The sequence below is a fragment of the Anneissia japonica genome, unplaced genomic scaffold, assembly GCF_011630105.1.
Source record: "Anneissia japonica isolate Jap-2015-1 unplaced genomic scaffold, ASM1163010v1 scaffold5280_len750649_cov202, whole genome shotgun sequence".
In the NCBI taxonomy this organism is placed as follows: Eukaryota; Metazoa; Echinodermata; class Crinoidea; order Comatulida; family Comatulidae; genus Anneissia; species Anneissia japonica.
In genome coordinates this window covers 699,908-722,571 of record NW_022703058.1, presented here as the reverse complement: position 1 = coordinate 722,571, position 22,664 = coordinate 699,908, and the positions used below count along the sequence as shown (strand labels likewise).

At 32.8% G+C, this 22,664-nt stretch overlaps 2 protein-coding genes across 6 annotated transcripts in view; both read left to right on the top strand.

Moving 5' to 3' along the window:
* LOC117104243 (lipoxygenase homology domain-containing protein 1-like) overlaps positions 1 to 22,664 on the top strand; it is a 58,030-nt gene that overhangs the window by 3,493 nt on the left and 31,873 nt on the right. For 4 of the 5 annotated variants that reach the window (XM_033244952.1, XM_033244951.1, XM_033244948.1 and 1 more), the window contains 19 exons: positions 1,758 to 1,893; positions 3,029 to 3,132; positions 3,259 to 3,432; positions 3,778 to 3,993; positions 4,624 to 4,801; positions 5,349 to 5,387; positions 9,187 to 9,258; positions 9,614 to 9,765; positions 10,409 to 10,634; positions 10,893 to 11,044; positions 11,218 to 11,375; positions 12,091 to 12,164; positions 12,689 to 12,849; positions 13,311 to 13,530; positions 14,842 to 15,154; positions 17,145 to 17,212; positions 17,551 to 17,814; positions 18,335 to 18,598; positions 18,747 to 19,025. In XM_033244952.1, the coding sequence (XP_033100843.1) occupies positions 1,758 to 1,893; positions 3,029 to 3,132; positions 3,259 to 3,432; positions 3,778 to 3,993; positions 4,624 to 4,801; positions 5,349 to 5,387; positions 9,187 to 9,258; positions 9,614 to 9,765; positions 10,409 to 10,634; positions 10,893 to 11,044; positions 11,218 to 11,375; positions 12,091 to 12,164; positions 12,689 to 12,849; positions 13,311 to 13,530; positions 14,842 to 15,154; positions 17,145 to 17,212; positions 17,551 to 17,814; positions 18,335 to 18,598; positions 18,747 to 19,025 (3,250 nt within the window). The remainder of the gene's footprint in view (positions 1 to 1,757; positions 1,894 to 3,028; positions 3,133 to 3,258; positions 3,433 to 3,777; positions 3,994 to 4,623; positions 4,802 to 5,348; positions 5,388 to 9,186; positions 9,259 to 9,613; positions 9,766 to 10,408; positions 10,635 to 10,892; positions 11,045 to 11,217; positions 11,376 to 12,090; positions 12,165 to 12,688; positions 12,850 to 13,310; positions 13,531 to 14,841; positions 15,155 to 17,144; positions 17,213 to 17,550; positions 17,815 to 18,334; positions 18,599 to 18,746; positions 19,026 to 22,664) is intronic. The other variant, XM_033244949.1, reaches the window with a different exon arrangement.
* On the top strand, positions 19,040 to 22,648 carry LOC117104246. The gene is made up of 2 exons (XM_033244954.1): positions 19,040 to 20,632; positions 20,857 to 22,648. Exons 1-2 carry the CDS (start codon positions 20,407 to 20,409, stop codon positions 21,249 to 21,251), a joined length of 621 nt encoding a protein of 206 aa, XP_033100845.1. The 5' UTR covers positions 19,040 to 20,406; the 3' UTR covers positions 21,252 to 22,648.

Sequence of the window (22,664 nt, the reverse complement as noted above, 5' to 3'; positions counted from 1 at the left end):
GTAAAATCGTATATAATGACCTATAACCTGTCTCTTATACACATCTAGATGTGTATAAGAGACAGATACCACTGTATGACATGAGAGATAATCTATTTTCATATACATTATTTTGGCATTATTCTATTTTTCAATTTTATTAGCTAAACATGGACAGTGTAACTTTAATCATGGAGGAATTAGTTTAGATAATTACTCCATGCTTCAATAAACACATTTGCAATTATGTTGAGCAAACTACATATATTTATTCGTTAATATTCAAATATCAATGTACGGTATATATTTCAGGGTGCTTGCAATTTTTGGCTTTAAGATTTTTCATTAATAAGCAAATGTATTACTGTTTGGTATAAGCATGCACCCTCCCCCTTGTACACAAAATTTAATAGATTTTGGAGGGTGGGCTAGCTGGGAACTCCCTTTATCACATTGCATGCCTAATTCAAGCCAGCTGTCTTTGAGTTTTTACAAAAGTCAGCCTAATTACTCGGCTTTTTGCCCAAGGAAACCCTGGTACATAGATTTGGATGTACAGCAGGGATGGGCTTACTACCTGAGATGGGCTTCCATGGAACTACGGTAATAATTTTTAGCCTAATACTTGAAAATAGAAGACTAATCTTTTGCAGCTGCATGTTTCATGCTTCATTTTTTCACCATTTACCTGGGAGATTGCTAACCATTTGCCTGTTTTGTTCACCATCTGCTTACAGTGGAAAAAGAAATGGTAAGCCTATTAACACATACATTTGTTATAAATATCATATCAAACTAGGATAATTTATTCGTAACCATTCATTATATAGTTAACTTACAACTGCCTATGTATGTAATTCATGTAAATTTCTAATAGTTTTGTCGTGTTACGTCTGTAAAAATGGTTTTATCTAGTTTGTATAATGATTTTGTTACAAAATGTTTATATCTTTTCTAATTATTTAAATATATTTAAATGTCAATTTAATAATTATTTTTCTTATTAGTGTTGTGTGTTTTAAGTGTAACTTGTAAATTTTTTAAGTGTTATTTAAACGTTAATTGTAATTTCAAATAATTTTAAGTAATTTACATATTTATAGTAACTATAGCAATATTAATTATAATTATAGGAATAATAATAATATTTATATATCTTGTGATTTATAGTTTTGCTTATATTTTTGATGTTTATTGCAATTTTCGCCTGTAAGTGGGAACTAAGAGTTCCTGTTGGACGATTGTTAATAAAGCAAAAATAAATAAATAAATAAATAAATAATTGGATAAAAGTTGCAAGCCCCATATTAAGAAGGTAAGGTCTCAGTACTTCAAATGTCAAGAAGACTATTAAAATCTTTGTTTGTAAATTATATATCAAAATAATGTGACATAAGTGTCTTTATTTGCAATAATATTGCAAGTTTCTATAGCCCTTTCCAGATTATGCCCATATATAGTCATGATGTGCCTATATATGGTCATGATGTGATGTCATCATGACCATATTTAGGCATGTCACATGTTTTTGTCAAATATAATTTCATAGTGTGCACAGGGCTTAATGCTTTTATGCACACATTTCACAAATTACCATAAATTTTCTACAATTTCATAATAATCAAAAATGTATAAATGTCTAAAATTATTATGAAATTTTTTTTTCTATATAATTAAATTTTTCATTATTTATTTTACCTATATTATTTTGTTGTCATTCTTATGAAGATTACTGATTGACTTCTTTTGATGCATTGTTACTGTTTTCTAACTTGCAGTGGGAGATGGATAAATGGAAGTTTAAGCGTGGTTCTCAGTTACTGTTCTTCAGTAAGGTGACAGGAAAGTCTGTCAAACTGAAACCTGATGGATCAGTGGAAGCTACAGGTGATATTGATGGAAAAGACAAAACAGGTGAGAAAGGGGAAATATTGTTGTAGTGATTACGAATTACGTAAGCTTGGGCTAAATGTATATAAGGATGGCACGTACCGATTGACCTTCAAATGATTTTTGTGGTTGTGGTTGAAAGTGTGTTGGTAATTATTGTAACATTCCCAGCAGCAATAGTTGAGGTTCCTTGATCTTATGGTTGCTATTATTTACAAGCAAAAACTTTGGAAAATTGTCTAGAAAGATAAATTACAAAGTAGAAAAAAAGTGGAACACAAAAACTGAAATATGTTCATAGCAATACTATAATATAATAATTATGAAACTTTTTTATCCTTGGTGGTACAAAGTGTTTTCTTAAGTGAATCTTAAAGACTATGTGGTTTTCCCACTATAGAATAAATCTACAATTTACAGTTGCATATCTTGATCTTTAGATCATGGAGCAAAATATTATCAGCCATAATCTATCCATTAAAGAACTGACCCCTGACCAACAATAGACTTGTGAAATTTTGATCAACTGTTTATTCTGATACACATTAGACTTAGACCATTGTTTTATACATGCATGTTAATTAGCTTGCTTGGCTTACTACAATGTGAAGATTGCTTAGTTTGTACACACAAGGTGACTTACTTTAATAGAGTACAGCAGTCGTGTCGTCAGGATGCCAGGTGGCACTCTCTGTTGTCAATGGACGTAGGTTACCTTTCATTACGCCTAAATGACTTCATAGGCTTTCTGGAATAGGCATTTTAAAATCTAATATTTTACTATCAAAATGTACTAAAAACACAAAAGCTTGCATTATATTAGTTATCGAACACACACTTAATCATTAATTAAAATTTACAAAGAAAGAAGATACAACATCTTAATAATTACGTTAGAATTTAGAATCAATGGTTTGTTAGCCCGTAGCGAAAATGGCGTCAGGTTGAACGCATTTTGCAACGATAGCAAGGAGTAGTATCACATGGTATCGTGACGTAACCCTAGTACTCTATATCACCTTTCACCTCTAGATCGGGCAGTGTACAAGCTTTTGCTTGTACAAAGCTAGTCTTATGTCAGTAGTGAAACTACTAATCTTTATTAAAAACCCAGTGTTTTTGAGTTACTACCACCAACTGTTTTATAAATATTTTTTAGCTATTTGGGAGGCTGACAAAACTCGAAACAATATCTACGTCTTCAGAAATGTCGTTGTTCCAGATCGTCATCTTTGTATCGAAACCAACAGAATCACTGGTCAAGTAAGTATTAATCTTCTTAATAATGCTATTATTCTTTATAATCCTATTATTGCATATAACAATCAATCAAAATCCATAAATCATATTGTAAACAACATTCATCTATGTGGAATATGCTTCTTTCAGGGTAAGGGAGGAGCAAACTGTGAGTTCAAAGTTCGTATCCAACCAGACCGTACTGTGGTTCTTGAAGCAGCAAGGGGTAATGTACAGATCGCTACTTTCCTACAGTCTGGCAAGCCTGGTGATTCTAGAGGACCTTCGATTGGCCCATCAAGGCAGCTCCACTGTTATGTCAAGGTTCAATTTTGTTATTTGTTTTATGATTTTTTTTTTTTTTTATCTCAAAAGTCTGATTTTATCTTCTTTTTTTTTTTCATTTTTTATTTCCATCTGTTTTTTACGGCGTATAAGAGAATTTTCTATTTTTGCTCTTTACAAATTTAAAACCATTAAATCATTTTAACCATTTTTAACCCTTTAAATCATCCAACACTACTCTTAAGAAATACAGTGTTAAATGTATAAAACTAAATAATAATATGTTGCACGTGTAAAGCATTCAGTAAACACATGAATAATTTTCAGATGTTCACATAAACAGGATTCAATTTTTAATCATTTGTGTAATTATTGCAATTCTAGGGTGCTTTTCGTGATGATGGTATAGTGTTATTCTATACATCAAGAATTCAAGTCTTTACCGTTGATCAAGATGGTATATGCATGGCGACAGGAGGCAAGAGTGAGGATGCATACTGGCGGATTCACAAAGTCAAAGATGGTGGTGTTCGTATGTTTGAAAGCATTCAGTGGCCAAAAAACTTCCTACAGATAAAGAATGGATACTGTAATGGACAGGTTAGCTTAAAATCATTTTTGAAAGCTTAAGTAAAATTACAAAATGTTTAATGTTACTGTAAGTAAAACCATCCATATATTATATTCATTATTGTTGTTATATTGTTATTTGTATTGGTTAATATCATGTCTTGCTAGGAAAATACTGTTATTTTATCGATACTTTTTTTTTACCTTATTTCACAAACTTAATTTTTTTAGAGATCATCAGAGGAGGGTGGAATAAAAATAAAGTTTTGTTTTCTTATTTAGCAATTAGTTTTGCCAAAAACTTCCAGGCACAAGAGAAAATGAAATTTTATTGGTAAATATAAAGAGTGTAGTAATGGGGATGGTTAAATGCTTTAAATTTATATAATTAGGAATAAATATACATATCTTATCTTTGGAGATTTCAAGGCAGCAGAGGGCGTAATAAAAATAAAGAAAAATTTTAATTTTTTCTGAAATTTTCGTGGTGGCGAGTATGCTAATTAGTCAAAAAATAAAAATATATTTTTAAAATTTTTAATCATCATTATTTGCTGGTGGCGAGTTCACTAAACAACGTTTAAAATGGCTCGCCTTTACTGTAAATAAATAAAGCTAAAATTTTATTGTTGCCTTGTGTTTAAAATCATATATTATTAGGGCACTGGAGATGAGTTTTGCCATTTTGTTGTGACAAAATACAAAGAAAAGGGATTCGTGACTTTGACATCCATGCAAGCCAAGGGCCAGTGTGTTGGATTTCTCCCAGATGGTGTTACCAAGCCGACGGTTGACACCGGCGAAAATAATGTGCGGCTGTATCCAGAAGTTATACAGTGTATGTATCAATTAATTACAAATTTTCACTCCACTTGTTTTGATAACCACCAGAACCACTATTAGCACATTCATAATTGCATGTTTTAAAAATTACTCAAGCCGTCACATTTTTTGACACTCAGTGCACTTGTTTTTTCTATCTATGTAAATTGCCATTTAGTGCACACCTGCATACTACTATTAACTAAATTATACCACTTATTGATAGCTACCTGTAGGAATCGTACATTGATAAAATAATTATAAATTTGTTAATATCATTAACAATTATTGGTGCCAGCAGTGAGAATATAGCGAATTACTTTATTAAAAGAGCATAATTATCACCTTTATGGTTTATATTTGAAAAAAATTCAAGAGAATTTGCACTCCACTGGTTGGTTGTAAATCTAAATATATTCTTTAATTTTCATGTTAAAATCAGTTACTTCTCACTTTTTATTTAAGAAAGTTTTTTATTAGTTAACATTTCCTACTCATCTAAGGTAAGGTTTGGTCATTCTAACTTCTGCACAATAATTCTTTCTCTACATTGATTTATCCAGTTGGAAAACAAAAGGATGAAGAGCCACCAAAAAAGAAACGTAAGTCCTTATCATATTTAGAGGAGTAACATGTAGTAAATTTTAAATTGTATAATGTCCATGGTACAGTATATGATAAGGTGCATTTGTTTCATTCATTATCTCATGAATTAATAACTTCATGTATTCATTGATTTTGATGAAACCCTATAAATTATAATTATTTTTAATTTTTTTTTTTTTGAAGTGGCTCTAAAAATCAGTCTTTTAAACCTGATGTAAGGCTGTCATTACAATAACAAGATTTTGACTTGTCAATTTTGAAATTAAAGTAGACATTAACTTTGATCAAACACTTTAAATCTCATATATGTTTCAATACTTACCTGCAAAACTGCTCTTTAAGAGCATCTGATAACCATCATAACTAGGACGAATGTTGGCATTTGTATCCATTTCAAGTAACAGTCCGATAATAACTTTGTATATTAATTTTAATTATTCTTTATAATTATGAATATGCTGTTCCTGATGTTTTCATTGAAGCTAGGCTCAGGAGTAAAACAATGTTGTACAAATGATTATTAAAAGACATTGAAAGGGTGTTTGAAGAAATAATCAGGAACAGCTTATAAGATGCAAGTTTTTGAAGTATTAAAACAGCTGGGGTCAAATTGAGTGTTGCACCATCTTTTCTCCCAGTTTGCTAATATTAAAAAATGTCTTAATAGTCATTGCCAATTATATCTTTAAAACAAGACTTATTTTTGGGATAAGTATATGAGCACTTATGTAATTTTTTATATTTTTCAATCATTTCACTCACTCACTAAATATTCCACTTTATGTATTGCATGCCAGTAGTAACTACATTCACAATCTAATGTTATGTTTCACCTTTTTTACTAAAACAGAGAGGTTTTGCCATGTGTACTATCTCAGATAGAACAACATGTACACATAGTGATATTGTCTCAAGAAACATAATATTACTTTAGAAATAATTTAGGCCTCAGATTTTGTGATGCAGACTGTGTTGCGATTTGAGACCATTGGGTATTCTATCTCCCTAATAAATAAATTAAAGGATATGTACACTAGATTTTAGCTCAATACTTTGTAACGTGCATATCTAATTTCTGTTAACTGCATGAAAACTATCTTCATTGACAAAAAAACTAATGTATGCCCATATATAATCATGATGTTCCTATATATGGGCATGATGTGATGTCATCATGAACATATATAGATATGTCACATGTTTTTCGTCAAACAAAATTTGATAGTCTGGACAGGGCTTTAGCTTTGACAACCATTTAGATTAACATTAGTACAGTTAACATGCATGTACAACGTGACACTAACATAGCCTATTTGATTGTACTAAACACATGGAATAATAATGAAAAGCACACATACACAACGCATGGCAAAACCTCCCGATGTATCAGTATCATTTCAATGTCTCTTTCACGATTTGTTTGAATTTATACCTGAAGCAGCAATATTGCCATTTTTACCTCCTGTAAATGAATTGAATGTCACACCTCCTGTGATACCGAATGAACCAGAACCAGTCAAATCACCAAGCCCTGAGAAGATTCCAACGCCCTCTCCATCTCCTGAAGTAGAAGTGCCGGAAGCAGAAGATCCTCCAAGGACAATAACCCCAATTATAGAAGAACCAGTAAAAGAACCTACTCCCCCTCCACCAGTGAAAGAGAAAACACCAACTCCTCCACCAGTCAAACAGAAAACACCCACTCCGCCTCCACCCAAAGAGAAAACACCAACGCCTCCACCAATGAAAGAGAAAACACCAACGCCTCCACCAGTCAAAGAGAGAACACCAACGCCTCCACCAGTCAAAGAGAGAACACCAACTCCTCCAGTAGTCAAAGAGAAAACACCAACACCCCCTCCAACAGTCAAAGAGAAAACACCAACTCCTCCTCCTCCAACACCAACTCCTCCACCAGTCAAAGAGAGAACGCCAACTCCACCTACTCCTGTCAAAGAAAGAACACCATCTCCTCCAGTGGTACAAAGAATTCCAACGCCACCACCTCTTCCACCAGTGAGAGTGATGCTTCCAGTAAAACTGGGGAAAAAAAGAAGAGCCTCAATTCCACCAGATAAGGAAGAAGATGAAGGTTGTGATTTATGTCTACCTGTGCTTTGCTTGCTTCAGCTTTCAATGATGTTGCTTTACTGTCATCAATCGATGTGCATTGGATTTTGGCTTTTAGATAATAGGGACTGTTACAAGCTCTTTTTCATTTTGTATAGCCAATTAGGATGTTTACCAGCAGGCTATTAACCTGCTTTATGCTTACCAAGGTGGTATTATGATACCTCCCTGTACCTGCCAAATCTACAAGTAGAAACTTCAATCTCTAGAGGGAGTCCTCCAGAGTGTTTTTTTTTTGTGATTTACAGTGGTTTGTACAGTATAGGTTGAAATTCTTAGATCTGTGCTTAATGTGAGTGATCCCAACACTAAGGAGTGAAGCATTTGAAATATTAGGTGCGATGCTGTCAATAATAAAACAAAAGTTGCTAATTGTATATCGCAGTGTTTGTTAGTATGTTAATTTTTGTATTTGTTTTTGTGTGGTTGAGTATGATGGTCAGTCTGTTGGCTTGGATGTAGGTGGTGTGTAAAGGACTGCTGGTTTGTATGTGGGCGTGTATGTGAGTGTGTTAGTGATTATGTTGGGTTTTTATAGGGATGAGTATGTTTGCGTATTAAACCATGTGTCCCTATCTCTGTTCCACCAGTCTGCTCTCCCTGTAAAATGAATACCAAATCTCTCTTCTGAGATATCTAAGCTGTTAGTATTAGTCCCAAAACAACATGGTCATATGTAAGTTAAAGAACAAATACACCCTTTGGAAAAAGCATGTGCTTGTCTCCAATATACAATCCAATGCACTACCAAGGTTGGCACCATACTGCAACTTCCATATGTTCAGTGCCATATCCAAATATTTACTTGGGCCCAGTGAGTTTATTGAGTGTGTGTGTGTATGTTTGTTGAAAAAAGCTCACCGTTTGTGGAATTTCTATTGGTTTTGTTTATACTGCCTATTTTGCTTTGTATAACTATGTTGCTGAGGATGTGTATAAGCATACCATATGTGTTGTAGTGCATATGCATACTTAGTCAGTGAAGATTATGTACCATGCTGTACTTTCAAATGGAGTGGAGCTGTAGCTTGGTGATTGCCGTTTAATCTCGGGGCTGGGTTCATATCCTGTAACACTCCCTTTTATTGATAGGCCTATTTTACTTGAATATTTTATGCTACTGTAATTTAATGTTCTCATTGGCATCAGAGAGCCACTAGACAGTGATTCAGTTTACTTTTTGGCAATGCTGTCCGGCCAACTGAGCGTTGTTTTTTGCTCTCTGTTATCTTGTTTTTGTCAATTTTAATGTTCTTTGGACAAAATAAATTAAATGAAACTCTCATAATGAAAGTTAGCATCACATTTGTTGTATGTGGCGAGACTGGTAGCAAGTCCCTTGCTGTTGATTAAATAGCAATATCTTTATAATATATTATCTAATAAATTAGAATAGAATACTGTATGTACATTGATAAGCAACTATTATATACAGTATGCAAGTTTATACGTATATACCAAAGATCGCAACAAAATTTATGAATCGTAACACAGTGTGATTATAACAAACTATGTAGATCTTTGATTTGTATGAGATGTGCTTCTTTTGTGAGGTTTATGTTGCTGAATCCTTTTGTTTATCCAAAAGCTGTGTGCTGTCAGATCTGTATGATCTAAATATACCAGTATCTTATTTTGTACTAATTTAAGTTGTTGTTTTAATAGGGGGAAAAAAGAAGAAACCAGATCCAGTGGCAACTCCACCTTTAACATCACCAGAGGTTGAACAATTTGAAGGTAATTTTTGTTAGTATTTTTTTAAAGATAAATGGGATTTGATAGATATAACAGTGCATGCTGTTGATTGGATAAAAGATATAATTGTATGAACATTTAAGGATTCTGATTGGATAGATAATTCAAATGGAATGCTGCCCATTGTCAAATAATAATGGGAGTTGTGTTAACAATTTGTGTATATTTCCGAAAACTCCCAAAATCCTTTGCAACCTACATTTTGAAAAGAAAAAAAAGATTTGTATTATTTTATATACTGTAGATTGATTTAGGTTTCAATTATATTGTTGTATGTCTATGTTCCAATGGTAATATATTCACATTTTGATATTTTAAAATATTTTCTTTTAATCAGATGGTGATTGGAAAGTGTTTGTTAAAACTGGTAAAATGGGTACTAACGAGACTGTCGTACTGGTTGTGTATGGTGATAAAAAGGTCTCTGAACCCTTTCAGTTGGGTACAGGAGGGGAACTATTTCAGCCTAGTCAAGAAGATGAATTCAAGGTAAAATGTTTGTACCAATGATCTCAAAATGAAGATTTTACTTCATGTGAAGGCAGGGCATGTAGTGGTATTAAGGCATTGTGCTTCTGGCTAAATGGTCGTTAATTGGGGTTAGATGTTGGTCCCGTTATGTTTTCTCCCCAGCAACATATCTTAATTTGAGTAAAGACAAAATGTTTGTTACGATTTACCATCAAGACCCCTGCACAAATCTGGCAGAAATATACCATAGCACCATCCTCTTTAGGCATCTTACCATTAATAAAACCATATAATATTGATATTCAACATTATGCCTTAGAACATAATATTATATTATATGGCAGTACTTATACTGAGTTTCACAAACATAGACTGATTATCTATACAGCCTTTTCGCAAGTATATATAAAATGAGTACTTGGTTTATTGATGTCTGATTTAGACAATTTAAATTTAATAATTTACATTTTCATTGGGAATAAATCATACAGATTTTAGATGAAGAAAGCAGATATAATTTATTTTGTTATTTAATATTTTGTTTCTTATTTTAAATTCAGAATGATTAAAGTAAGCCCTTAGGTAAAATAATAATTAACTAAGCTCAATACAGTATGTTGAAATTGCTGAAACTTTTGATAATTGATGTTGAATATTTCAGGTCAATTTATTAGATATTGGTGACATATACAAAATCAGAATTGGACTTGAATCTGAAAATCCCACTCAAGGATCCTGGCAACTCAATCAAGTAAAAATGAAGAACATGGCAACGAATGAACACCTGTTCTTCAAGTTCAAGAACCGAATGTTCTCTAGAAATGAAGATGATGGCGATGTGTGGAGGGAGCTACCAGCAGTCAGGCCAGGCAAAAGACCTCTTCCAGGTACTGCTGTTATTATGATGACTTTGACTATTAACACTCAAATCATTTAGAGTCACTCAAAATTATTTCATCACTAATATGAGAACATACCTGGGGAGATACAAACAATTTACGATGTTTACTAAATAATATTAATTATATTGAAATAGATTAAAGAGGTTGATTTGAATTTGTAAAATATGTATACAGTAGCTCATCTGGTCCTGCACTAGAAGAAGAAAAAATGAACATCATGTAATTACATTTCTTTCTTTTTAGTTCATAACTACCATATTGAGGTACACACAGGTACCGAGCCAGGCAGTGATACCGATGCCAACATATACCTCAACATATTTGGTCAGAAAGGAGATACAGGTAAAAGGCTTCTACATCGTTCAAACCAAGAAGAGAAATTCCAAGAAGGACAAGTATGTTAAAACATTTTCAACGTTTGTCACCTTTCGCAGACAGAAATCCATTCTCATGTGTGCATACTAACATTTGCTTGGTTTATTGAACTTATATTGCAAGAGGATATTGCTTATTATATAAATCAGGATCAAAATGGATGTGTAGCCATTTAATTTAATTTTTTATGTAGATTGATGTGTTTGAGCTACAATCAGTGACTGTATTAAAGCCTAGTAAGGTTATTGTAGGGCATGATGGGAAGGGTGCTGGTGCAGGATGGTACTTAAAGCAAGTCATCATAAAGGAAAGCGTAGATGCTAAAACAGAGTACATCTTTACATGCAACAGGTATTTTCCTACTTTCACCATAAAGTTAAAGAACAATATTAGAGTTTTAAGTAGACTAGACTAAAGGAGATTAGCTCAGTTCCTGTGTTTTAGATGTAGGGCTAAAATACAAGGTATGATAATGCACCGTTTTTTTGAGTGAGACGTTTAGCTGTTGGTCTTTTGTGTGCAATATGGCCCTCCCAGTGTACTACCCGATTCACCACCAGAATGATCCCAATGGAACCAATTCTTAGGAGGTTATCCTTTCCAAAAAACAGTGCTATCTAGACAAGGCAGATATGAACAATACAGTAGTATTATCACCTCAAAATGACTATATGCTCATGCAAAATAGAGGTGCAACATGTCAGGATCGGCTTCTGCAAAATGATGGCGATGCTGTAGGTGCATTATAAAAAATTGATTCAAAAACCATAGAAATATTATGTGCTTAAAAATGTCATTTTGGAAGTCAAACATTAAATATGTGCTTAAGCTGCTGCTATGAGTACTTGATGGGCGTGCTTAGGAAAACTCATAGTGCAATAGAATTTGATTTTTTTAAGTGGGGGGGGGGGAGTGGGAATGGAATGCATTGTAATTAGAGCTAGGTTTCATTAGAAATATGCCAGAGCAATTATTAAAATATCCAGAACTGCCCATGCTTTATTTACACTGTAATTTTGTTAGTTTTGTTAGAAACAAACTGAAATTAAATTAATGTTTATTTCAGATGGCTTGATGAAGGTCAGGATGACAATGCAATTGAGAGAGAATTAGAACTAACAGAAATTAAAACAGTTCAAGGTTGGTTTATTATTAAAATCACAGAAAATATATTTTTATGAAGTACACAAATATATAAAATAAAACATGATTTTATTTTTACAGAAAATCTATAGCTAAGTTAATCAGGTGGGAGAAGTAGAAATTGGAATATTGGCCTTACTTTGAGAAATTGAGATATAAAAAAAGAGTTTGCAGACATGAATTAATAACAAATTTGTAGGAATTTCTACTTTTCATTGTATTTGATCACTTAACATGATTTCATGGTGAATGCAATGAGTTGAGGATTTTCAAAATGGATCGTTTTTAACGACAATCAGCTCAGTTAGCCATCAGACGGTGTCACATCGTCAGACGCTATCACACAGTGGAAATGGAGTTGTTGGCCGTCAGTCGTAAGAGCATTGTACAGCGCGGTCTGTGCCCAGCTTAAGTTTTGTATTTGCTTTACATTCAATTCAATAGATTAGACAATAACATTAGATCATAGTAGGTTGTGTTTAAAATCTATTATTACTTTTTGTACATTATATTGTCTTTAGCCAATGATTGGCAAATCTATGTAACTACTGGTAGCAACTCAGACTCAGGTACACTTTCAAAGGTAACTCTCTATGCATATGGTGACAAAGGTGTGGAAGATGTAGTGCTACTTCCAGAACATGGAAAAGGGTTTCAAGTTGGAACAATGGAAGAATTCAAGGTAAGTGCAATCTTTTGAAGCCTCACAAAAACTATTTATTCTTTGAGGAGATTGGTATAGTCTGCCTCAGGCACATTGTTTAAATTCATATACAGGCTAAAAATAACAAAAAATATACACTAGTATGGAACTTATTAGCAAATTTATGCTACACAATTGTCATATTTCTGTATATTAAAAAAGGTATTTTAAATTGTCAAATCAGAACAGGGTCTAAGGAAGAGATGATTAAATTTTGGGGATGACAGGGTCAAAGGGGGAGCTCAAGAATTTTGAAATTTTTCTTGAAACTTACCCCTCGAGCATGAAAGAAAATAATGGAAGCATGTATGATTGTATTGCTGTTTTCAATTGTTTTTTGTAATGTATGTATATTCTATATTGTTGATGATTCATTCAAAATTTAGATTCAAATCTACAATGATCATATTGTGAAATATGTCTTATTTTTTTTTTTTTAGGTAAATCTTGGTGATATTGGAATGTTGTACAAGATCCGTATTGGTCATAACAACGGACAATCAGAAGGCAGCTGGTACTTAAAGACAGTGAAGATGGTCGATCTATTTGAAGGTGGCGAGCTGAACTTTGAGTTTGATCGCTGGCTGTCAAGGGAACATGATGACCTGGATACATGGAGGGAACTTCCTGCAGTCATTCCAGACAAAAAACCTCTTCCAAGTATGTTAACAGTTTGTGTTTGTACTCTTATTTTCTGAATTATTATCTTCTCATCTTCTTAACATGTTTCGTCTTCCAACATTACGCTTTAAATAATTTGTTTCCATTTGTTTCTGTTCAAGGTAGAATGATTTGTTATAGTGTTTGTTTTTACAGGTCCTTTCAGGTCTTTTTAAATTTTGTTCCCCCAATTATTTTTGGGTCTTCCTACTGGTCATTTTGCTCTCCGTTTTAGCTCTTCCATTGTTTTTTTGATTGGTGTTTCGTCTGGTAATCTAATTATTTATCTGTACCGTTTTAATCTCCTGTGTTTGATTTTTCTGCTCCATTTTTCACGATTCGTCGTGCTGCATAATCTTGCGTTACTAACCTTATTTGTTAATATAATGTTCAGCATTTTCGTAACATTTTCATGACCCAAAGTTCACTGTTATATAGAAAAAATAACTTGCGCATCAAACAATCGGTACTTTACTCCTATGGACATGTTCCGGTTTTCTAGTGATGATTTTAACTGAATTCTTATACCTAGATGAAAACAATAAATATCTCTAAAGTTTCCTCCTGAAAATATTGAAGTTATACATGTTAATTGAAACAACATTTCTCACATATTGTTTGATGCTAACATACTCCCTGTTCACTAACACTTCCGCAATCACTCCTTCTTTTAAAAAGCAAGTGCTTAATATTTGGGCCCAATATTAATTCACCTTATTAGACAAAATATATATGGATGATACTGATCTTCAATACTGGTAATCAATACCTTTCACAATAGTCTGTTGTGTGAATACTTACCTGGATAAATCGACTGATTGCCTTTGTTCCCGAAATAGAATACCCCTTCGAAAAACAGTCTGACCCAGGGCGCCATGTTTGGACCGTCTCCCGAACAATAGTCCTCATTCTTTAATTCGACAGTTTACGAATAAAGAGCTCCATTTTTGACTGAAATTGATATAATCTACGCCACATGCATTCTCAAAGATTGTGTATTTTTCGAAAAGTTTCTTTTCTACAAGATTTCTTGGATTATTTTTCCTTTTGGAATTTTTTTTTTTTTTTTTTTTTTTGATGAAATTTGTAAATTATGCAGACTTTGTTTATTGTCAGATGATATAAAATATCATATCATATCCAAACACATAGACATGAAAGTAAAAACAGTAATTACATAGGTGCAATGCAACATTACAAAACAATATATTTTAAGACAGTACAATAAAATGTAATAAATGAATGAATGAAATAACAATGATTTGGTGAGTAGTAATTGATGAATTAATAGAATAATTATTTATCTTGTAGTTACTAAGTATTATGTAATGGTATGGACCGGTAGCAGTGAAGAGGCTGAAACTAATGCAAATGTTTTCATGAATATTCATGGTAAATATGGTGATACTGGCAGGAGGCTACTTGTAAAATCCAAGAACAATGAACAAAAATTCAAATCGGGTCAGATGGATGTATTTGAAATCGAGGCTGTATGGCTTGGAAAGATATCAAAGGTTGTTCTTGGGCATGATGGGAAGTCTGCTGGTGATGGTTGGTTTGTTGAAAGGGTGACCATCAAGGATTCAAAGGCAGCCAAAAATGAAGTGTACTTTCCATGCAGGAAGTGAGTAGGCAACTGCCTCATAAATTGATACTTTATTTAAATTGTAGCTTAGTCGTTTAGATACTTGCTTCTCAATCTCAGAATTTTGTGTTCAAAACCTGATAAACCCCACTTCCCAATATTTTTGGATTTTCCACACTAGCCGTGACATATCTAATAATTGGATAGTAGATGTACACAAAATGCTTTAAGATTTCTGAAATTTGACTAAAGAATGAATACTTGACATGGATGTAACATCAAATTTTGCTGATAGTTTTTGTGCCTCTGCCCCCGTTATCGTTTGGCAGTTAACCATGCAAGAGCAAGTAAATCCGGTATGGAGAAACGATGGGATGAGTATTGAGCTAAAGATAAAAATGAAAAGCAAGTCTATGAAATATGATGCCATACTGATTTGACAAGAACACAGAAACCTAGATAAGACCTGTCCTAGAAAGTTCACTATTAAGGTCACTATAATAAACAACACCACACATTTCCTTCCTGATAACCGAATCCCCATGTGAATACTGTATTAGTAAACATAATACAGTAATATATATAGCACTCTCAGACCTAAATTTGAATAATTATTTTTGATATTTGGAAAAATTTAGGGAAGGGCACCTTTTGGATCAGCCACTTTCTATCATCCCTTTACGTTAAAATGAGAAAATAAGACTTCTAACAACTTATAACAAAATACAAGAGACTTAAGCCCAACTGGTCCTGAAGGATTAGCTTTATTTGCAGAATATTTTTGATCTTTAAATAATATGTTTAATAAACTTTAGCCTGGATTTTAGCCGTGTGGTTACCATTATATCAGATCTGTTAAGAAATTACATCACCTGTATAAAATAGCACATGAATTGAATGTTTTTAACAAACCTGCTAAAACCGAACGCAAAAGTTTGGCGACCCACTTTTGGGTCGTGACACATATTTTGTGAATCGTGGTTGTAAAAAATTAGCATCCTGTAATTGCCGGGTATGTGTGTTGATAGAGTGTATTTCTAATACTTACCTGGATAAACTGATTTATTTCTGCCTTGGAATTGTGTTGATAGATGTTAAGCCATGTCCAGACTCTCAATTTTGTTTGACAAAATATAGTCATCACATCATGACTATATATGTGTATACAAGAGTTTCTTCAAAGAAAATGTAATAATCTGGACAGATCTTTAACGAAATATCAATGGGCATATTCGACTGGTTCATTTCGTTGACTACGATTTTTCATTGAGTATCATTCTCTTTCGACTGGTTTGTAAAATAGACTTTGTTGACAACGAAAATTAACGTAACCAGAGTGCGTTAATCAGCGTTAAGTTATCCCATGTGACCAAAACAAACATGGCCGATTAGTGAGTTTAGAAACAACATTTGCGTTAATATAATTCAGATTAAATTTCAGAAAATAAAAATTATAATATTTACCCACATGAAGACAGAAAATAATTGTAGGCTAACAATTCAAAAACGTGAGGAAAATATGTTTTTAAAAAAAAACCATATTGCCACAAACTGAAGCAATCTTGATTACTCAGCGTGTATCGCGGTAACTATGCATCCATTTTGTTTTGTCAAGTATTTACAAGTTTTCTATTCGGCTGGTTGTTTTCGTTAAGTAGGATTGCGTAGGTTGGCATGGTTTAACGAAAAACGACCAGTCGAACACAGCCAATAATTATATAAATGATTTATAATAGTTTTTTTTTGAAAAAGTAAGCGTCTCATCTCACCAGAAACAGATGCTCTGTGGGTATGAAGCAAAACCTAAAAACTGTTCTTTCTCTGTATTAATATCTATATAAATAAGGATTCTAAATATTATTTTATCAAAATAAACTTTTAAAACATTTGGTTTCATTATCATCCAAAGAGATTTCAGAAGATTAACAATTTATTAAAAGGGTTAAATTAAATTACATTCTGTAATATGTGCTATACAAGCACACAGCCACGGTGACCATTACCATTACGTTTTTCAATCTCTCAACAGATGGTTTGATGTTGAAAAAGCTGACAAGAAGATAAGACGAGAGCTGCTTCCAGGGAAACCGCCTACAAGTAAGTCACAACCTTTCGGGGGTTGGTGGGAGTGGGGTGAGCGGAAGGGAATCTGTATTTAGAATGGTGATTAAAAATACATATTAACACATTCATAATATTGTCGAAAGCTGTTATTTACATGTTACAAGTTAAACCTGGTTTCCATAAAATCTGTGCACTGTTGCTACAGGGTTTTCACTAAAAATTTTTACACTGCTTCGATGTTCCCGATGCAATCAAGAAGGTGCCGCAATTCAACCAACCATCTAAGCCAAAAGCTGTTGGTGATAACATGTACAAAACTAGGCTCAAGAGGAAGAATGTCAATGTATTTGTGTTGTTTCTGTTCATTGTAGTTCCTAAGCCAGTCAGTCAAGAAGAAGTGGAAGTAGGAACAACAACTATGATAGTAAAATGGAAGAAGCCAGCTTGCGAATTAACAGGCTACTGTGTCAAATGTATGCCAGCCAAAATTGAAAACCCAGTGATTACCATAAAGAATCCAAACATCACTCAAGCTGAGTTCAGAGAACTCACTCCAGGAAAAGAGTACGTTGTTGACATCATCTCACTGAACCAGGATCTAGAGGGGGATGCTGTTACAATCAGTGCTACTTCAAGTAAGGCACTTGCAGTTTAATTATATTTTTTAGGCATTTTATATGTGATACAGCTGAAACTGTTTATTGCTTTTAAATTTGTCTTTGTCGATTGTTTGGATCCATTATTCACGATTTTGAGTTACAGCAGTTGTTTTTACAAGGATGAATGTATAAGACTGGAAAAACTTCTTTAAAAAATGCGGAAAATGAGCTGATCTTAATTTTTTGAACAATAGCAAAACCTTCAGTGTTTTCCCCAAGTATATATGAATATATTTATTAAATATTCTGTACTATTAGAACCAAATCTGCCACTAATGCTGGCAGTACAAACAACAAAACCTTTCATAAAATTATTTTTGGACAGCAAACAAGTTCTATTCTTAACCATGTAAAAAACCATTCTGCATGGAGTTTTATTGGGTTTTTTCCCATTTAATCCTTGAGTTATTTGCTGTTAAAATATAATTTTTAGGCATTTTATAATAAATGCATATGAATGAATTTATTTATTATTTTATATTGATTGTTCTTTTAGAACCAAATCCACCAACTAATGGTGAAATAAAAGCATCCTTTCGTTCAATAACTGTAAATTGGGACTCACCCGATGAAGGAAATTGCACTGGTTACAAGGTCAAATTAACTCCATCTGACTCCAAAAAGTCATCTATCAAAATGGATGTTACTAAGAGATCTGCTGAATTCCAAGGCCTCACACCTGGCAAGAAGTATCGTGTTGAGATAATGGCACTAAGTGATGAAGCAGAGAGTGAAAAGTTAGTCCTCAGAGAAACAACAAGTAAGTAATGTTAATTAAATGATAAAAAATATGATTAAATTTGAGCATTGGTGATAGTGATTTAATGTGATTTGTTAACATTTTTTCAAATATTTTTTATTAATGTGATTGTGAATTGTACTAATTATAATTTAATATTAACTCTTAGAAATCCCTGAAGTTGTTTTACTACCTGTAATGGATGCTGTCTCAATACCAGCTACTACTTCCATTGAGGTGTCATGGAGTCGGCCAGAAGGGACTTTGAACGGCTACCAACTGAAGTTAGATCCTCCTGAGGGAGATGATCCTGAACAGACTATCAACACACCAGCTTGCACTGAAGCCAAGTTCACAGGGTTGTCACCTGGTAAAGAGTATCAAATTGAAATTGTTACTACATTTGACTTCAAGAAAAGTGATGCTGTCAAATTAAATATTCGAACAAGTAAGTTACTAATGTTTTTGTTTAAATTGTTCATTTAATACTGCTGTCCAAATCTCTTGTTTTTTTTTTCAGTTAAAACGTATCATGTTTTCATCCATCTCTACTCTTGCGATTTTTTTCATAAAGCTGTTGCTTGAAATATTTTAGTTTTATTTTAGAACCAAGTCCTGTGTAACTATGTAAACTCAGAATGTTCTTAGGAATTTATTACCTGGGAACACCTAATGGTTAGTACAAGGTTATATTGAAATACAAACAATTCAAAGTGAACCAGTGAGTTTGTTGTGTTGTATTGTAAGTTTGAATGCATGACTGATAACCTTGCTTTGAGTTGAAACCAGTTGTTTTACAGTGATGTTGTAACCCCAATTCTATCTTATTTGAGGTAAAATTGGAAGATACCTTTAGGAGATTCAGATGGTTGCTCTTGGGTGGAGACAAACATAAGACACAAGCTAAATTTCGAGCGAGGGTTCAAACCTCTGAACTCAACAGAAGCCCAAAATCCAACTGTTGCACCATCTCTTTTCATGATTGGTTTTTGGAGCCTTTTGTAACATAGATGCAGTGAACTAATGTCATACTTTCTCATATGACAATTTCTTTCCTAAGTAACTTTTTTTCTATCACATACAGGATCTTATACTTTTTTTATATATTAATTCGATAAAATTTGATGTTTCTTAAATCTATTTGTGGATCTTATTTACTATAATTTCCTCACATACTACCTGCAAGTGTGTAGGTTTGTCCTAAGTTTGTTTTTGAAGTTTAGCACAAATTGAACTTGAGTCTCCACAATGTTCAATATGACTATTCTTAAATGCTGATCTTGTAGAAGAACAAGCATCTCCAGTTGTAATTGAGCCCCAGGCTCAACCAGGTGATAACTGTGCTAAGATACTCTGGAAGAAACCAAAGCAAGGCAGCATTACTGGATATAAATTAACATGTATAGAAAAAGACAATCCAAGTGAGGAACCTCAAGTAATTATACTTGATGCTCCTGAAACTTTAGAAGCAGAATTTGATAAACTGTGTTCAGGAAAAACATATATTGTTGAAATTAGAACAGTATCAGGAAAAGAGGAAAATGAGGCTGTTCAAGTTATGTTTGACATTAAAAGTGAGTTCATAAAATGATTTTTTTAAACACCAGTATTATTTACCATTATTATAGTATTATGTCAACTGACAAGATCAATAAACTTGAAATGCTGGACTGAAATTGTCTACAAATATTATTTGCATGCAATTAGTTATAGAGTAAGAAATTAAATTTTTACATTACTTAAATTTAATTTTACTGTATGTTGTAGACAAAGATAATGATGTACCAGTTGTTGTAAATGCAAGTTCAATTGTGAATGTAAATTCTGCAATGATATCATGGATGAAACCTGAAAAGGGCAGTGTAACAGGCTACAAGGTGTTGTGTAAGCAGGATGCTGACACTGATGAAGTCACTAAAGAAGTTGTTCTTAAAGACTCAGAAACATTAGAAACAACTTTTAATGATCTCACAAAGGGTCAGATTTACATAGTTGAGATCATAACTCTTTCTGGTTCCATGGAAAGTGAAGCTGTAAAACTTGAGGTTTCAACAAGTGAGTGGTCTTGTAGTGGTTACAAATTCACCTTTCCCAACATTCTGCACAATCAAGATAATTTTGTTGAATATTTCTGTATTTTTACATGATCTTACTAAACTGCATATTTAAACAAGAATATTTTATATTGAGTTTAACTGTCTGTATTTTGTAAAAGCTTTTCAAGTTCATAATTTGGTGACACAATTATTTACCAACTCTCGATTGTTTATTCATTGAAGAATCTCCAATTGTTGTGGATGCAACAGTTGAGCCAAATGGTAGTACTGCAACTGTGTCTTGGAAAAAGCCTGCTGCTGGTTCCTACACTGGCTACAAGTTATCATGTCATATAAAGAATGATCCTGCATCAAATCTGGAAGATCTTATTGTTGAAGATCCAGATACTCTTGAAGGAATTTTTACTGGTCTTATTTTTGGGGAAATATATGTCATTAATATTAACACATTATGTGGTGAAATTGAAGGTGAAGTTGTGCAGTTAGAGTTTTCTACAAGTGAGTTGTCGATGTTTAAGGCTTCACCTTCACAGGGCTGCTTCTGGGTTTTATTTGTGTGCATTGTACACATAAAGCACCAGGGTCAGGCTCCAATTGTTTCTACTCAAAGCACTTGATTTTGAATACTACTGTTTTTGTAATTAGACTCTTTATTTGTTATTTACTTATCTAGTCAAGCATTATTTTTCTTAATTTGCATAATTTTTTTTTCTACTTGTTTATAATTGTGCAGAAAAAAACTTGGATTTAGAAGCATGCAAGCATGGAACTTATAGAGGGCAGTATTTCAAATAGCAATTGTGTTTGTAAAATTGCTTACAGACACTTTAGAGGTTATGTTCGATGACCTCTTAATGTCTGTTCTTGAAAAATATAGTCTTTTTCTATAATAGACAGTATGAATATTTAATTGGCCGGAGAAAAATTTACAATTTTAGTACAACGTTAACAAACTTCAGTGAAATAACTCTTATTGTTTTCGAACTTGCATTACTATAGTCTATTCTTTTACTATAAATATACTTACTTTAGACAACTACAGTGCTGAAACTTACTGGAATTCTATATTTTACTGATTCTGAATTGCATAAACTTCTAAGATTCTGTTTGTGATCAATTCTGCATACATTTAAAGTTGACATGTTTTGTTACGTCTATAAATTGTTCTGTTTTATTCTCTTATAGATGCACCGTTTCTCAAGTACTACTAACGCGAAAGCTCTGTTAAATTTTAATGAATTAGATAAAATATTTTAGTATTTTAATTCTATTGTATGATAATATTTTTGTATCAGTTGGTTTCTATTGTTGATTTTTATAATTTAATATTTAATTTGTATGTTATTCTGCTTATAGACATGTATAGACAAATGTATGTTCTAATGATGTACAGTAATAATTATCTATGGCACCATTTCTTACTGTATTAAGATTAAATTTTCACTTTGTCATTAATTATATATGATTTATAATGTATGATGAACTTTATTTAAATACTTGATTTAATCAACAGCTTTCCAAATTCACTTTTAATTGCACAATGTTATTTTGATATTATGTAATATTTATGATTTTAATGGGCACAGCTTTTTAGCCAGTAGATAAATGTCATTCTGTTCTCCTGGCTTGCCTCCATAGTCAACAGAATATTTTGTTAAAGGCTCTCTACTGTTTGTAACATGGTTTCTGGCAGAAGCTATCCTTTGTTTGCTTATCATTTATCGTAAAACCAAACACTAAATATAGCAATATTACGGTAACAGTTACTGATTTGCTCTGTCTGAAAAATTACTGCAATATTGCGATAACAAAGGCACTGTGTGAATGGGTATAGACCAATTATTATGGTGGTATGCTTACTGCATTATTGCGGCAACGTCTGTTTGAAAGGGGTTAAAGATACATCTGCGATTTATTATTTTTTTTACATATCTAAAATTGCACCAGTTTTATTTATAATACCTTTATGGTCATTATGTGAATGTGTATATTAATTCATGAATGTGACTTTTATTCCTAATGAACTTCAG